At 39.0% G+C, this 17,632-nt stretch overlaps 2 protein-coding genes across 2 annotated transcripts; both read left to right on the plus strand.

Annotated features, from left to right (window-relative positions):
- Window positions 1–1,323: 1,323 nt before the first annotated feature.
- Window positions 1,324–12,908, plus strand: col28a2a (collagen, type XXVIII, alpha 2a). The gene is made up of 35 exons (XM_026294689.1): window positions 1,324–1,456; window positions 1,700–2,274; window positions 2,759–2,779; window positions 2,922–2,981; window positions 3,828–3,881; window positions 4,140–4,184; window positions 4,279–4,305; window positions 4,390–4,434; window positions 4,544–4,588; window positions 4,931–4,984; window positions 5,644–5,712; window positions 5,836–5,904; window positions 5,994–6,062; window positions 7,175–7,243; window positions 7,483–7,551; window positions 7,660–7,728; window positions 7,824–7,892; window positions 7,996–8,067; window positions 8,248–8,316; window positions 8,409–8,480; window positions 8,699–8,767; window positions 8,886–8,954; window positions 9,044–9,112; window positions 9,222–9,290; window positions 9,384–9,452; window positions 9,639–9,707; window positions 9,875–9,943; window positions 10,024–10,104; window positions 10,241–10,276; window positions 10,361–10,397; window positions 11,024–11,581; window positions 11,698–11,990; window positions 12,105–12,342; window positions 12,632–12,823; window positions 12,901–12,908. Exons 1-35 carry the CDS (start codon window positions 1,324–1,326, stop codon window positions 12,906–12,908), a joined length of 3,681 nt encoding a protein of 1,226 aa, XP_026150474.1.
- Window positions 12,909–13,882: 974 nt separating this feature from the next.
- bbs5 (Bardet-Biedl syndrome 5) lies at window positions 13,883–17,601 on the plus strand. The gene is made up of 12 exons (XM_026295755.1): window positions 13,883–14,043; window positions 14,287–14,369; window positions 14,459–14,524; window positions 14,806–14,855; window positions 15,182–15,309; window positions 15,408–15,543; window positions 15,936–16,031; window positions 16,355–16,417; window positions 16,540–16,674; window positions 16,850–16,933; window positions 17,175–17,198; window positions 17,296–17,601. The coding sequence occupies exons 1-12, from the start codon at window positions 13,982–13,984 to the stop codon at window positions 17,395–17,397; spliced, it is 1,029 nt and encodes a 342-aa protein (XP_026151540.1). The 5' UTR covers window positions 13,883–13,981; the 3' UTR covers window positions 17,398–17,601.
- The last annotated feature ends 31 nt before the right edge of the window (window positions 17,602–17,632 follow it).

Here is a 17,632-nt window from a genome sequence, read left to right on the forward strand (position 1 = left end):
AGATGGTCATTTTCTGGGAGGTGAAGTGCCACCTCCAGCTTTCAGTTAATCATTTTCTGAAATGCATGCTGCATGTCACTCAACGTCTGAGAGCAGGTCTCTTATAATGAAATGACTATTAAAGAAAACAACGCACAGCAGACAAAATATATGCTACAATTAAAAGCACATGAACTCATTGTTTCCTGGAATTTTGTAGTTGAGGTTTCTATCTTTATATATATGTTTTTAAAGTATATATATCTGTAGTGGTTGTCATTCCTCTGCAGTTTTAGAATAATTCAGAGACATTTAGACCTTTCAATCCTTCGTCCCCAGGCCGGAGACCAAAGGTGAACAGGCCTTATCTATGACTCCAGCCTTTAGAAAACACACCAGTGGAATTTAGGCTGGCATCAATTTCACTTTCTATGTCACTTCTTGAAAAACCATTTTAACAACAGTTGTTATTGTTATTATTGTTGTGATTTTGTCCAAGTGAGGTTTAATTGCAATGTACATCTAGAGGTCGAGTCATGGCAAATGGACTTCTAGTTGCTTCTAGATGCCATGATTCAACCTCTGGATAACTTCACCTGGACAACTGAGAATCTTCACAGACATTTCAATGTACACTTAGTGTTATTTTCCTGCAAGCTTTACTCACCTAAATAAAAGGTTTGTTTGCAAAGCCATGCATGTTTGTGACAAGTGTGACAAATTACAGTACAATTTCTGCAACTCTGGTTGATTGGCTTTGTGGTCATTAAAATACCAAAATGAGAAAACACATAACACACACACACAAACACACACACACACACACACACACACAGCTTTCCCTTACCCTGAGGGCAGAGCATGAGTCTTGGCAAGGTACTATGGGATCTGGTCTGTTGGTGTCTCCTTATAAAGGAGAAGTGAGAGTCTCGTGCTCTCTTGAGTCTTTGCTCCTCACACTGACTGACACCGATGCTGCTGCTGCTTCACAGTCAATGCACTAACTGGAGTCCACTGTCCACTGGGTCCACTAACTTTTAGAAGTCTGCATTTTTGGGCTGTATTCAAACTAGGACACCGACATCCTAGAAACTGCAACATTTCCAAAGGAGGTTGGACTGTAAGTCAATGTGAAGATAATCAAACTATTATTTTCAGCAAACAAAATAATCTGTAACAGTTTTATTTGACTTTAAATGTCAAACCGTTGTCTTAAAACAGTCTTTAACTGAGCAGATAAAATGTCTGGAAAGACAACCTGATTTGACTGATTTGGTTTGAGTACTTTTGTGGACAGTAACAGATTTAAAAATGTTATCCTTTTTCTCCATAGGTGGGGTAAAGATGTTGCCCTTTAGGTGGGCGCTGCTGATCACAGCACTGGCCAGCGTCTGGGCGCAAAACTTCTTTGACGAGAGGAAATATAGCAGGAAGTTCTCAGCCAGACCTCTGGCTGCAGATATTCACAATGGACAAGGTAAAAAAATTAATAGGAAACAAGGTATTCACATTTTTCATCCTCTTTGGTGTTTAAAAATTTTTTTGGTGGTCTAATCAATATATTTCAGAACGATGTGGGGCTTTTATATGTCCAGTGACTGCACTATTCTACAGTATACCTCTACTGTAGGAACCAAAACGACTTGCATGATTTTAACAACATGTAAAGGCCATTTAATCAGTGAAATATCTGACCTTCATCCTGGTCTGTGGCACACAGCCATTCTAGATGAGGACTGCGGCTTGGAGGTCGCCTTCCTGTTGGACAGCTCCGAGACTGCAAAGGACAATCATGAGCAAGAAAAGCAGTTTGTTATGAATGTGGTGGACAGATTCCAGCAGGTACCGCTGCAGACTGGCCGCAGCCTGAGCTTGAGGGTGGCTCTGCTGCAGTACAGTAGCCATGTCATTACAGAGCAAACGTTCAGAGAATGGAGGGGCGTGGAGAACTTCAGAGCTCGTATATCTCCCATCACCTACATCGGGCATGGCACCTACACAACTTACGCCATCACCAACATGACCAGGATCTACCAGGAGGAATCCAGCCCTGGCAGCATCAGGGTAGCGGTGCTGCTTACAGATGGAATTTCCCACCCAAGGAATCCTGATATTTTCGCTGCTGTTGCTGATGCCAAGAACCAGGGCATCAAATTCTTCACCTTGGGAATCACCCGCGCAGCCAATGATCCAGCAATCATGGCCCAGCTCCGTCTACTTGCCAGCTCTCCGGCTTCCAGCTTCCTTTACAATTTGCAAGACGAAGATGTTGTTGAAAAAGTTGTCAATGAGATTGTGAGTATATTATGATAATTGATGGGTGGGTTTTCAACAAGCATCTGCTCAGAGCTGACACATGGACAGGTTCTCTCAGGTTTTCATATAGAGATGGAGCAATGACAGTGCACTAAAGAAACAAATGAAAGAATGTCTGGGACAGCTCTGGATTTATGCTTTTCAGTGTTTGACTTCTGCATGTTATTTCAGCATATTCCGTAGGCTTTTTAGTGTTTTAGCTTGGAAAAACAGTTTTTTGGGGCGTTTTTTGCAATATCACATCACATTCCTTTAAGTCTGTCTAAGAACAATATTTCTTCTTCACATTTCTTCTGAATGTGAATTGTTTATTACAATTGTATTACTTTTTGGCCCTTCTGTCACTAGAAATGCTATCCTAAAGAACCTTTGTGCTTGATGCTCTATTCAGAATTCAGGAATGTGAAGTGTCTTAATTTTGTTTTTACTGTAAGACATTAATTAGATTTTGTTCTCTTTTCAGATTGTTTTGGCAGCTGAAGGAGTAAGTGCTATTATAATTAGACCAACTCATATATTTGACATTTAATAATGTATAATTAGGTGAAGGTGTCTACTTTGACAGTACAGTATTACACTTTGTTACACTACTGGCGGCTTTGTAAACATGTCTCTTCTTTTTCAAGTGTCCTTTGCCTCAGAGATGTTCTTGTGAGAAAGGAGAGAGGGGACCCAGTGGGCCTGGGGTAAGTATTTAGCCTCAAACCTTTCACAGTATCCCACAACCAACAAGCAGTTTACTTTGAAGTGTCACTGAGGTTCATCAGAAGAAAGAATTCCTGAAATCGGCTGCTGAGAAATATGACATGATCCTGATGTTTTGGGTTTGGCAGTTTTTAACATAATAGCTTAATTTTCCCCCCTCATCTGTTTTGCTTGCAGGCATTTGCACAAACAAAATTGATAGGTGGTCCTGTAGCATACTCTAAAAAAGGAGACCAATACCAGTGGCCATCCAAGGAGAGGGCAAACTGTGGCATGTTGTTCCTAGAAAATATGTCTTTTGCAACTATGTGCCCTGTCTCTACTATATAGAGCATCAGATATTATTTAAAAAATTCTCTTTAATACTAGAATGTGATCTCAGTCACATGCTCAGACATATATGCAAGCTTCCATTCAATTCCCTCTCCTCAGATAACAGGCAGTTCAGATAATGTCAAGCTTTCCACTGACCTGACATGTAATCATCTTCTAACATCTGACAACTGAGTGGTCATTACCCAGGTGCTTTCTCCTTAGAAAGATTCTTTGGATTCTTATGCTGAGACTAAGTGTCTTTCATAGATGCTGTTGTTAGTTTAATGCTGACATACACTGTCCAGGTGCTGCACAAGACAACGACCTCTGGCCCTGTGGACAAGACACTTCATGCCCACTTCTGAGTTTAACTGTCATCCGGCCTTCACATCCATAACCACAAATGCTAAAAGACGTCTTCATTTGTAGAACGGTGTATTTGCCAGTAGTGAGCATGAAACTCATAGGAAGAATGATTGAGATCTTAATCCATATTTTGCTTCATTCTCCAGGGGAAAAAAGGTCGGCCTGGAGATGATGGAGCCCCAGGACTTAAAGGCCAAAAGGTGACATATCATATGGATGACGATTTTATTAGACAGTGGGCTTATTTAAGTTATATAATAGTTCCTGAATGCGGTCATCCAACAGTTGTAAACTGTAGAATTTTTGGCTTGACTCTGGTGAGGCGCTGATTTGTTTCCCCCTCATACTGTTTATAACTGAAATGACTCTAGTTCCTGGCTTAAGGTATCTATTTTAAAGTAGCTTGGATAAATCCATAATGACTGGTGTAACAAGACAGTTTGATTCTGTCATATCAGGGTGAAGCAGGACTAAGTGGTCTCCCTGGGCGAGAGGGTGCTGAGGTAAATACTGCTATTTATGACCAAAATACAGGAAATATTCCTTCCTGGCACTTTGTTTTATTCAGATGTCGTATCTCATTCATTTTATTTGCAGGGAAAACCAGGTGACAAAGGGGAGAAGGTACGCAGTTTAGCACAATGACAATAACCATGTTTTATTTTGTTGGGCACAATTTCAAACCGTGCAATACTTGTACCAACACAGGGTGAGAGGGGTGAGTGCGGCACGCCAGGAATCAAAGGAGACAGGGTATGGCAGCACCCCTGACACTACACATACTCCATATCATGCTTTTGCAGTTTGGTCATTCTTTATACTTAACATATTTGATGTTGTGGTTTTCCTTGACATGTTTCAGGGTCCTGAGGGTTTGGTTGGAGCAAGAGGACTTAGAGGTCTGCAGGTTAGTGGCAATGACTGTGTTTATACATCCTATCTTTGATAGTTAACACTATGTCCAGCACAGCTCATTCCAGGTTCCTATTCATTAACACATGACATCTGGCTGTATAGTTGTATTACCATTTTACATAGGTGTGTATTAATACAAATACACATCGTTCACCGTGTGCTTCAGCAGTGTTGTGTGTGAATATACAAAATAGCTTCAGAAATCACCACATGATATGCTCAAGTAATTTACTACCCTCCCTACAGAAAGACCCACAATCTCATATGCAGAAAGACATATCTAAATGTTTTGGGGGAGGTTCTTTATTAATGGCCGTATGTTGTCCCTGCACAGGGATTACCAGGACCCCAAGGAGACATTGGACCAGAGGGCCCACAGGGGAAGCAGGTCAGCCCCTGTTGAACAGTTCTCATTTTCTTCCTTGTGCACATCTGCTCTGACTTTTAGATCTTCTTTTATGATTAGTTTTAAAAAGGGGATGTATTTTCTACCACCATGGTTTTAACTATACAACACAGATGTCTGTTTGTCTAATAATAAACCTCTGTGTCAACAGCTGGCAGCGAGCCAAAGGCTTCCCTATCATTACAATTATTTACGAGCATAAGAGTGAACCATCAGCAAAAGAAAAATCCCAGTATCACATTCCCCTAATGTCTATGTATTGTGTCTGTGTCTGACTAGGAAGTGCCTACAGCATTTTACAGTTTTTCCAATAAGGTTTGCAGTTAAGAGCATGCATGGAATATATGGTGTATGGTTACTGCCTCAACATGTAAGGACATGTACATGATGTTTTTAAAGATTAACAGGATCTTTCTGGTCTGGGTACAGTGTCATGCTCTGGTAACACAAGTATTTCAAGTATCATTTTAATTGAATTTAATGATAAGTCTCACACAAAAAAGCTTTTGTTAGAGAGGTTTTAGACAAATCAGTCTAAAGGAAACTAATACATTTGTGCTTGAGGATTCTCGTCCCTGTTGGTCCATGACTTAATCGCGAATATCCATTGGTACTAATTATAAGTATTTTTGTGATCATAGGGTGAACGTGGCCCAACTGGTCCTCCAGGAATTCAGGGAGAAATTGGTATTGGACTACCTGGACCAAAAGTAAGCCATGTTATCACTTATCCATTGAATATTGTATTATCTTTGTGACTATTTGTGATTCTTACTGTATCTACATTTCTTTGAATTTCTCTTCTTAAAGTATGTCACCATGTAAATTTGCAGGGTGACATGGGATTTCAGGGCAGACCAGGTCCTCCTGGTCCTCCAGGACTGGGTGAAGTTGGACCTCTTGTGAGTTAAGAAGAAACAGAGTTGTGGCGAATTGTTGATCTAACTTTGTTTATGTGATATAGTGCACACTTAGTACACTTTCTTTACAGGGGCCTCAAGGACCACAAGGTGTTCAAGGGGAAAAAGGACCACAAGGCGAAGGGTTCCCTGGTCCAAAGGTACTATTTTGAGTCTATCATTATAGAGTAGGAAAGGGCCTACGTTCCCCTGCATTGATTAGGATGTGGCTTTTAGCGAAGCACTACACCAATAGTGAAGCTGCTGAGTCGTGAACAGTTCAGGTGGAACCATAGCTGGAAAAGTAATTATGACCTAAAATAATTTGACAAATGAATAATAAATGTCAATAAATATCTAAAGAACCAGAACTTAGGGCACTTTAAGAGCCAGGTTATAGATCAGGACTTTGATATGGCATTCCCCAATACTGAATAGGAAACACTGGTACAGAGCACTGATGATGACTAGAAAATTTGGCTTCAAACTCTGTAGTTTAGTTCAATCAAAAATTACTCTGTTGAAATGTTTTGCTCTGTGCTGAATGTAATGCTAATCTGATATCATTTAAAATTAGAGGCTACTTTAATTGATGAGCAGCATGTTTAAAACCAATTCTAAATTATTACAGCTTGTTTAGCCAATGCCAATATATGCTTACGTTTTGGTTCAAATCCTAACTACACAAATGTTTCATGAATCAGTTGCTAGATCCTAAGAGTACTAAACATGTGTCATTGCTTATACAGTTTAACTGTTAGAACTAACAAAACACATTTTGTTGATCTTAATACTGATCCTTGAGGGTGATTTTTTGAGTAATGGGGCATCTGTCAAAACAAGCTCTCACTCTGTCCCAGCTCACTGCCTCACAACTTGTTGACATTACTAATCACTCGGATAGTGATGTATTAAGTGTGTAAAAACCGTGCTGTTTTCCTCATGTTGCAACATGCTTCACTATGAGACACATATGCTCCTCCACTCACACATATGTAAATAGTATAGCATATTCTGCATGCCTGTATTTCATCACGTACATATATTGAGTAGGGGAAAAGGTTAAAGAAGTCAAGAAGTACCACAGCGAAATGGAAAAAACTTTTTCATTCCTTATGCATTGGATCATTTTGTATCAGTTGCAAGAGGGAAACAGGAGTCAGCATGCTCATCTTCCATATTCCCTTCACTGAGAACAATGCTGATTTGGCTGTGACCCAGTCTGAAGTGTATGTGATGTAACTGACAGAGGTGACGTGATTTCGCTCAACAGGGTGATCGAGGGCTCCCAGGACCGAGGGGTCCGATAGGACAGCAGGGTACAGGAATCAAAGGAGAAAAGGTATATTATAAATTTATCATCTAACCAAGAGAATTCACTGCAACATGTATGCAACAAAGGCACCAATACAATTCATAAGGGAACCCAAATGTCCTTTAGGCTACAATGGCTGATTAAAAATGGCTCCCTGGAACAGTAGACAGAGAAAGGCAAGGCTAGATGCCCTAAATTAAACATTTAGATTAAGTAGTTCGATAAACTTCAACATTAAAAACCTATCAATGGTGTTTTACTCCCAGGGTGAACTGGGGGCTCCAGGTCTTCCAGGGCCAACTGGACTGCCAGGGGTGGGCATACAGGGAGAAAAGGTCAGCAGAATATTGTTATCTAAATGTTAATAAAACTGTGTATTCTCTGTCACACACCCTGATACATAAATATCCCTCGATAACCCTCTAATCTTTGTTATTGCTCAGGGAATTGAGGGTCCAAGAGGTCCACAGGGTGTCAGAGGATTTCCAGGAGAGGGTTTAACTGGACCTAAGGTTTGCTACATCACCTACTGTATGAAATGCTAAAACTGAATTTGCCTGTTACATTTTTATAATGACCTATGCCACCATGATATTTATATTTCTAGGGAGACCAAGGTTTTCCAGGAGAACAGGGAGCTCCAGGAGAGAGAGGGATTGGTGAGCCAGGTCCAAAGGTGAAACAACAACAACCTAACAAATATGTGTCATCATAATACCTAATACACACTCAATGGCTAATGCACTGAACCCATCAATAATATTATACTACTGTTATAGGGAGAACCTGGAGCAGCTGGCTTGGGCGGCCTGCCTGGTCTTCCAGGAGAGGATGGAGCTCCAGGACAGAAGGTACAGCATATAATGGCAACTCTGAAAAACTTCCACTCTATTATTTGAACCCTACTGTATCATACTTTATCTATTAGCTTACAGTGGTTAAAAAATAAAATAAAATAAAATATGCCATTCCCATAATACTTTGTTGCAGTGGATAAAATGATTTTTTTATGTCTACCTTCCCTCTCTTAGGGTGAGCCTGGTTTACCTGGTTTAAGAGGTCCTGAAGGAGCACAAGGAATTGGCATTCAGGGGGAGAAGGTCTGTGTTTTATACTGTATATGTTTGTGTAGTTTACATTTTATATCACGACAAATGTTAATAAAATGATGTGTGGCTCTATGTCCTCCCAGGGCGACCAGGGTCTGAGGGGTATCCGTGGGTTACATGGGCCTCCAGGAATTTCAGGACCAGCTGGACCAAAGGTAAGAATTGCTAGTCTATTTTCTTGATGAAGTACAATAAGTTCCTGTCCCCAGCCTCTTTGTGAATATATTGTTGTTGAAGATTTGTGCCACACTAACCCAATCTTGACAAAGGTGGCAAAAATCCTCTGCAGCCCTCTGCTGGCTGTTGGCAGCATAACATTCTTAAAATAGAGACGAGCATTAATTGGACCTGTTTGCCAATTGTCACCTGCCAGGGTGAACGTGGGATACCAGGCCTGCAGGGCATGCCAGGGCAGCCAGGAAAGTCTATACTGGGTCCAAAGGTAAATAAATAAAAACCTTTTCTTATCCTAAGATCAGGCACACAGACAAAAGAACTGCCAGATTGAGTCTGATCCATGAAAACACTGTCATCCCTGTAACTTTATTGTATTAAACCAGGGGGATGTAGGTCCCAGTGGCCCATCTGGTCCAGTAGGGGAAACAGGCCATGGACTACCTGGCCCAAAGGTAAATACATACATTTTTGTTCAGAGTGTTTTTAGAACTCAGAAAACGACATTGGTATAGACTGCATCCTTTTGTATTTGTTTAATCAGGGTGATCGTGGTCATCCAGGTCCACCAGGTCCATTTGGTCCAAAAGGTGAAGGAGTCCCTGGCCCTATGGTTTGTATCACCAGCCAAGCTGCACCAATATTACAAATCCTAAAATCATTTAGCCAGTAAAATCGTGTCCAAGTTGGCGTAGTCTGAAATAATCTATGTCTTTTTTTAGGGTCCTCCAGGCATAACAGGCTTACCAGGTGAACCGGGACCAGAGGGAATAGGAATTCCAGGTCCAAAGGTTTGTCCGCGTTTTTGCTTGTTTGCCTGTTTGTTTGAGTGTGAAATGGTGATGTTCATAGTCCATTTGAAAATCATGTCATGCCTGATGCAGGGTGATATTGGCTTTAGAGGATTGCTTGGTTTGCCTGGCCCACCTGGAGAAGGCTTGCAAGGACCACCAGTAAGAAACATCTAATCATGATTTATATTAGAATCTGAATCACAGCTAGTAACTTAAGATTATTATCCTTTAAGAGTATACAAGGTTAGTGACTGTACTATGCATTTACCTGATCATTCAATCCACATGCAAGCTGATTCCTCTCCTAAAACACTGATCTGATTACTTGAAATTCTCTGTTTTAAGGGTAACATTGGGAGGCCTGGACCTTCTGGTCCAGCTGGACCTCCAGGACAAGGTATTCAAGGTCCAAAGGTAAATTTACCACAATGCGTGCAATATTTCAAGCACTTATCAACTTCACTTCTTGTCTATTGGCATATACAATGCAAAACTGCCTGATAAGTTACAGGAAAACTATAGCAATCATTTCTGATGTTTGAGGCGTTTCGATGTATCGTAAAAGCAGAGTCTAATTTCAGGGTGAGCCAGGATCTCAAGGTATGACTGGACCTAGAGGGCCTCAGGGAAATGGCCTTCCTGGCCCTAAGGTGAGGCATTTAAATGTAAACATTTCATTAAAATGTGTATAATGTGATCGCTGACATGATATAACCTGTCATTGTTACAGGGTGATCGAGGATTACAGGGTGAGAGGGGTATGAAGGGTACAAAAGGAGACATGGGAGATTCTGGAGTTCCTGGTGAAGCAGTAAGTAAAAAATCTTGTTCATCAACCTTGCAAAAGTTCCAGTATAAGCATCACCTTCATCAGCATCATCATCGTATGAGCTAGATGCACATAGCACACATGGGTGATATTGTTTTCAACTTTTCTCAAACTCCAGGGGAGGCCAGGAGCAAAAGGAGACCAAGGACTGACTGTAAGTTCTTTATTTCAAAAAATGCCTGACCAATCATCAAAGTACAATGATTTCATACTAATGTAAATTTCACCCATTTTTTAGAGAGAAGACATTATTAAGCTGATCAAAGAAATCTGCGGTAAGAACAAAAGTCAAATCAAGTTTATTTAAGATGCTTGTAAAAGTAAATTCTGAAATGAATGTAAGGCAAAAATAGCTACATGTATTATGTAGATATGTTAAGTTTAGTCTGGTCTAAATTCTGGCAGTAGCATTTTTATACGATACCATGATTTTAACCATGACATACTGCTGTTGATCTGTCGATTGAGCCACCACTTTCAGCCAGACACCATCTCAGTACTGGGCAGATTACCCTGTAAATTTTTCATGACCCCAGAGGAAAAACTTCCCTCTATCACTGCCAACAGCTCAAAATTTCAAATTGTGCAATACTTTGGACCAACTATATACTTTATGACCAAATACCTGTAAAACCTGTGACATTCCCTTTGGCCTCATCTGTACCTTACTTTGTGCACAGGGGCCCAAAGGATCAGGGGGCCCCTAGACTAGAAAATTATGCAGGGACATAATTTACATTTCTGTGCCCAGGGGCCCATTGTCATTTAATCCAGCCATGGACTGTAGTGTCTTGTCTAAAGCCAGCATTCAGTAAACCACTGTACTAGATATATTAGTATTTGAGTCTCTACAAAGGAATGCTGTATACAAAACTAAACATATTTATTTTATTGTTTTCAGGATGCGGCATCAAGTGCAAGGAAAGGCCAATGGAGCTTGTGTTTGTCATAGACAGCTCAGAGAGCGTTGGCCCTGAAAACTTTGAAATCGTCAAGGACTTTGTCATCAGACTGGTAGACCGGACCACAGTTGGACGCAATGCTACCAGGATCGGGCTGGTCCTCTACAGTCTGGAAGTTCATTTGGAGTTTAACCTGGCTCGCTACATTAACAAACAGGACATCAAGCAGGCAATCAGGAAAATGCCGTATGTCGGTGAAGGGACCTACACTGGCACCGCCATCAGAAAGGCGACTCAGGAAGCTTTCTTCACTGCTCGGCCTGGGGTCAGAAAAGTAGCCATTGTCATCACTGATGGTCAGACTGACAAACGAGAACCTGTCAAACTCGACATAGCTGTGCGGGAGGCTCATGCTGCAAACATTGAGATGTATGCCCTGGGGATCGTCAATTCCTCTGATCCCACACAGGCTGAATTCCTGCAAGAACTCAACCTCATTGCCTCTGACCCTGACAGTGAACACATGTACCTTATTGATGACTTCAATACACTACCAGGTGATGATCACAGTATGATGTTGTAAATATGACACATTCAACAGTGTACTTATTAAAATATACAGTGTGCAGATATAATTTATGTCTAAAAAACTGATCTTATTTGCTTTTTCCAGCACTGGAGTCTAAACTCGTCAACCAATTGTGCGAAGATGAAAATGGTGCCCTTATTTACAATCACATTACAAATGGACACTGGAACGGCATCAATGGGCATGGTACTAATGGAAACAATGGGCGTGGATTGAATACCAATGGATATAATGGCTCTGGCAATAATGTTTATGGAAACAATGGGTATGGAAATATTGGAAATGGTTACAATTCCCAAAATCAGAGATCCACCAACAGCCGAGGCCGTGGAGACACTTCCACATTACCTGTCCGTTCTGACCCGATCCCTATTCAGGTATTCGCTGAAAATACTTCTGTGTTGTCTTGCTTAAAGAATACTATTTTCTCTACTGATGGTTCAAAATTCATCACCACACTAATACATTTTTATATGGTTCTCTTACTGTAGGTGGTGAAAGATGATGATGACGACTTAGACTTAAAAGGTCAAGTGCAGGGTAGTGGCACTGTGGCTGTAATTAACAAAACAACATCGTTATCAGTGAGAGGAAGCTTTGTCTCCAATGAGGCAATCTTACCTTCATCTTCATCCTCCTCATCTGCAACACAGTCATCAACACTGCAGTCAGTTTCATCTTTAAACTCAAATAAGATGCAGCCAGTTGTGAGTCCAGCCCGGCCTGTAGGTGAGTGCTGCACTCCTGCTTGTCATCAACAGTTTATCTAAATTTGAAATCTGTGAGCACCTCCTAAATCTTCTTTGTGGACTGCATTTGGAGAAAATAGCATCCTTTTTACTAATACATCACTTATCATTATATTGAGCTGTCAGTTTAGTAGGTATATCATGGTAAAACTACCTTGTAATACTTGCTGTTTCTAATATTCTTCCTAATCCTGATTAATAAAACAGGGTTATATTGATATATTGCAGAACCAAGAAAACATGTATCTCAAACATCATTTCTCCTGCAGAATCTGCTCGTCTTGAACCGCGCTGTAGCCTCAGCCTGGACCAAGGGACCTGTCGAGACTATATCATCCAATGGTACTATGACAAGCAGGCCAACGCCTGTGCACAGTTTTGGTATGGAGGCTGTGGTGGAAATAACAACCGTTATGAAACAGAAGAAGAATGCAAGAAGACTTGTGTTCGATTCAGAACAGGTAACCTTTGTTGATTTTTAATATACATGTTTGTGTTTTAATATTTTTTTCTGATTGTTATACCTTTTTGTCCCCAGCTGGATAAAAGAAGAAGAAATAGAAAGTGAATGTTTCTACTCTACAATCAGCTGTTATTCTAATGTGATACCATCTCTTGTGTTCATGAAGTTTCATGCACTTTTCTAACATGTTTGTCCACCCACATACATTTTTTGATCAGTTAGCAAAGGAGTGCTTAAAGGTGATGACAAATTTAATCATATCCTGAAAAACTACTGACATTTTGCCATTTTAATGGAATTAATGACTGACTGACTGACTGACTTATTAACTACTACTACAAAAAAAGCTATTATTACCGCAGAGAAATTGTACTACTTTTATTCAGGGCTTGGCTGTCAAGCAGTTCATTAAAATTTAAAATTAACCTACTGATCATTCATATACCTCTTTGAGCCAAAAGGTCAGCAATAATGAGATGTTTGTTTACCTTGTATTGATAAGATGTGCTGTAATATGCATTTTGTGTATACTACCTTTGTTTTTATTATTTTATTTTTATTAATGTGTCGTCCATTCAGGTTATGATTGAAGAGCATGGCTTTCTGAAATCTATCCATTAAGGCCAGTCTATTTTGGCAGGGTTTATATATCTGATGTATTTTTTTAGACGTTTTTAAATAAAAATATAAAATATTGGTGGTTGCCCATTTGTGTTATGTGTTTATTAAGACAAACAACAAATATCAGGATTTTTAAATCTTATTTACATAGGTTCCTCTCATATTATTAGGATAAATAGACAAAGTAAATGCTCTTAGGAGAAAGTTTCTATGGCAGGAAGAAACTGGGGAAAAATGAATAATAATCTGAAAGATTATTGTGCAGATGTGTAGAAATTTCAGATTAAATACAATGAGTAATAAACATAGTCTTCCAATAGTTCTGAGATTGAAAAACAAAACTTGTGAAGTTCAAAGTCACCATAGTTTTTGTCCTCTTGGCTTGCCGTCTGTTGCCACGGTGATAATGACGCTACGTCAGGGCTTTTTCAGATTAGCCGGCCTATTAGCCATTTAGCTATTAGCTAAAGCAACGCAGCTGCTCTCACCTGTGCGGGTTGTTACCTGCATGAATTATTAATTATTACCTACAGTCATGGCATCTGTTCTCGATGCTCTCTGGGAGGACAGAGATGTTAGGTTCGACATAACAGCACAGTGAGTTAATTTATCTGGGATTATTTCACAGTCGTAGCCTTTAGCCTTTGGCTAAAGTTAGCCGTGCTAGTGTTAGCATTTTATTCTGTCGTGGAAAATAATGTTTTACTGTTTTTTTGTCTTGGTGCTGATATCGCAGATACTGACATTGCTAGTACATACATCCATAAAAACACTGTCAGTCTAACTAATCCTTATCGCCATAGCTAACACTGATGAGTCTGTCTCTGTAATGTTACACAGGCAAATGAAAACTCGTCCAGGCGAGGTACTGATAGACTGTCTGGACTCTATAGAGGACACTAAAGGAAACAATGGGGATCGAGGTAGCTTCACTGGAGTCTGAAACTATCTGGACAACTTATATGTGGCTAGTCCGCCAGTTAATTACTAGTCATTATCACTTTTTTTGCAGGGCGGCTGTTAGTAACAAACTTGAGAATCATCTGGCACTCTTTGGCCCTACCAAGAGTCAATTTGTGTGAGTACACCTTCATGATTTAACATATTATAAATATAACTATACATCTTTGTTTTGGTTCTTCAAACAGGATATTTCTGGCCTCTCTGGGACATGTATGGCATTAATTGACCTTATTAAATTCCATATTTTGGACTCTTTTGAAATGTTACAACTGTTGTCATTATGGGTTGAGTTACTTTCCTTTACAACCTTAATTTATTCTAAAGATTTCTGAATGACAGCAGCTGTGCATTGCAGCATCTAAAAATCAAAATGCAATTTTCTTTTTTTTTTTTCAGCTGTGGGTTATAATTCAATCATTAACATTACGACAAGGACAGCTAACTCAGTAAGTCTTTTTTTTTTTCTTTCTACAACCCAACCACATAACCTTGTTATTACAGTTTCTCAGTATTTGTCCTGAATCTTTACACATTTGTCAACACACAATGACTTTTAGTCATTGTTTTAATAGAGATATTATAGGCAATATTTTATGAATAAATTTCACAAGTCATTCACCTCTATTATGTTTCTGTCTAATCTGTGCAAGGTCAAAGCCAAAAACAGTAACATTTTAACATGCTATAAATTGTAGTAAATAATGAAATACTGCATATAAGTAATACAGGTACAAATGCAAATTTAATTCTGAATTTAATGTTTTTTTTCCAGAAATTGAGAGGCCAAACTGAAGCACTCTATATCCTTACGAAGTCCAACAACACGCGCTTTGAGTTCATTTTCACAAATGTGGTTCCAGGAAGCCCACGGCTGTTTACCTCAGTCATTGCTGTACATAGGTAAAAAAATGCTGAGGGAATGTTTTATTCTCTGGTTACATTTATTAAAACGTAAATGTCCTGATAAATATTTTAAAATATGTTTTATTTTGCTGCAGGGCCTATGAGACCTCAAAAATGTACAGGGACCTGAAATTGCGAGCAGCTCTCATTCAAAATAAGCAGCTGAGACTTCTGCCCCAAGAGCAAGTGTATGACAAAATTAATGGCGTTTGGAATTTATCCAGTGATCAGGTACTGGTGTTCCTCCTGAAATGTGTCTGTTAAAAAACTTTAACATCTCCGGGTTCATGTGATCCATACAAGTATGGATTAAAATGGGACTTCCACTACATATCTTAACATATCTTAAAAATTTTCTGTACACTGCAAAGCACAAGGTATAGAGTTAGCTACAATAGTTAATTGGCTGTAAAAAATATATATTTTGCAAATTGCACAAATCCACTGAAATTAAATAATGAAATATAAATACAGTGTCTACCATTTGCTGTTTTTTTTTAAATAAGGCCTACTTTTCACCTTCAGCATATGGAGTCAGCAAGGTCACTGCCGCGCATTTGATGTGAAGTTATCGGAGTTCTGGTTTCTTTTGACTCCACTGTTGTTGGCTTTCTTTCTTTTAGGGTAATCTTGGGACTTTCTTTATCACCAATGTTCGGATTGTGTGGCATGCCAATATGAATGAGAGCTTCAACGTCAGCATTCCTTACCTCCAGATTGTAAGTATAATACATCCATCCATCCATCCATTTATTTTCTTACGCTTATCCGGGGCCAGGATACATCCATCCAATACACTATATGACAATTGCAATTCAAACCTCTCTCTTTCTACCTGACTTAAGTTAGGAGGTGTGTTGCAAGAATATTTGTCTTTTCGATTAGTTCTCATAAACGGGAAATTTGTTTTATGAATAGTCTGCTGGTTTGAAATGTTTTGAACTTTGTTTCTATAAATTACAAATTTTAGTGATGACGTTAAAGTTGTAAAATGATATACGATATGATATTTATTATCACTGTCCTATCTTTTTTTCTAAAGTGGTCTATCAGAATAAGAGACTCAAAGTTTGGCTTGGCTTTGGTGATAGAGAGTTCACGTCAGGTAAACTGATTTTCTCTGCAATTTGAGTCCCATACACCAGACCTCATCACAATTTTATGACATAATACTAGTAATAGGAGTTCCTTTACTACACAAGTATACTCTGTCTTTATGGTTTTAAGAGTGGTGGCTACGTGCTTGGGTTTAAAATTGATCCTGTGGATAAGCTTCAAGATGCACTTAAGGAAATCAACTCATTGCATAAGGTGTACTCTGCCAACCCTATCTTTGGAGTGGACTATGAAATGGAGGAAAAGGTATAACTATATTATTATATTTTCATTTTAAATTACTAACCGTGAACAAGATGTTAGTACATGTTAGAAAAAAATAATGAAAACAAAACAGCTTTAATAAAATACAATAATGTATTTTTAACAGCTACTTTCATTAATTTATATTATTACATTTATGTCCTAACAATGACCGCAGCCTCAGCCATTGGAAGAGCTGACAGTGGAACAGTCACCTGATGATGTGGAAATTGAGCCTGATGAGCAGACTGATGCTTTCACTGTGAGTGTCCCCACTGACCATCCTTGTGCTCATCACTCTGGGAGTCAGTGGTTTAGTTTTCAGACTCAGAATAGTAGCTAGCTAATGCTCTCAGCATAATGAGCAAACATGATTTTATGTTGCCTAGTGCTCATGTTTGTACTGAGTGGTGCTCATCAGACAACAATAACCTATTATTAGTCATAATGATTCTGTTATTTTGTTTAAAATACATGTGTTGTTTATCTTCGCATGCTTTCAGGCTTACTTTGCAGATGGCAATAAGGTAAATTCTCACAATTAATAATTTTAAAATAAAATATTTGGTGCTTTGGAATCTGTGGAAACTTAATTTATATATTATTATTATTATTATTCCAAAGCAACAAGACCGTGAGCCAGTTTTCTCAGAGGAGCTGGGCCTAGCCATTGAAAAACTGAAGGATGGCTTCACACTTCAAGGACTATGGGAAGTCATGGGCTGAATTAATATACATGTACACAGTGTAATTATTTAGGAAATTATGTATTTACAGATTGAGTTAAAGTTTGTACAGTTTACGCATAGATACTTTTCATAATAAGAAAAATTACATGTGTGACAGAACTATATTTGTTGTTTTAGTGGATAGAAGGTTGAATATAATACTATTTGTACTGTTTAAAGTTAATAAATGTGTTTAAATAGATACTGAGTACATTTTTAATATTTTAGTTTGT

Source organism: Mastacembelus armatus, chromosome 21, assembly GCF_900324485.2.
Source record: "Mastacembelus armatus chromosome 21, fMasArm1.2, whole genome shotgun sequence".
Classification (NCBI taxonomy): domain Eukaryota; kingdom Metazoa; phylum Chordata; class Actinopteri; order Synbranchiformes; family Mastacembelidae; genus Mastacembelus; species Mastacembelus armatus.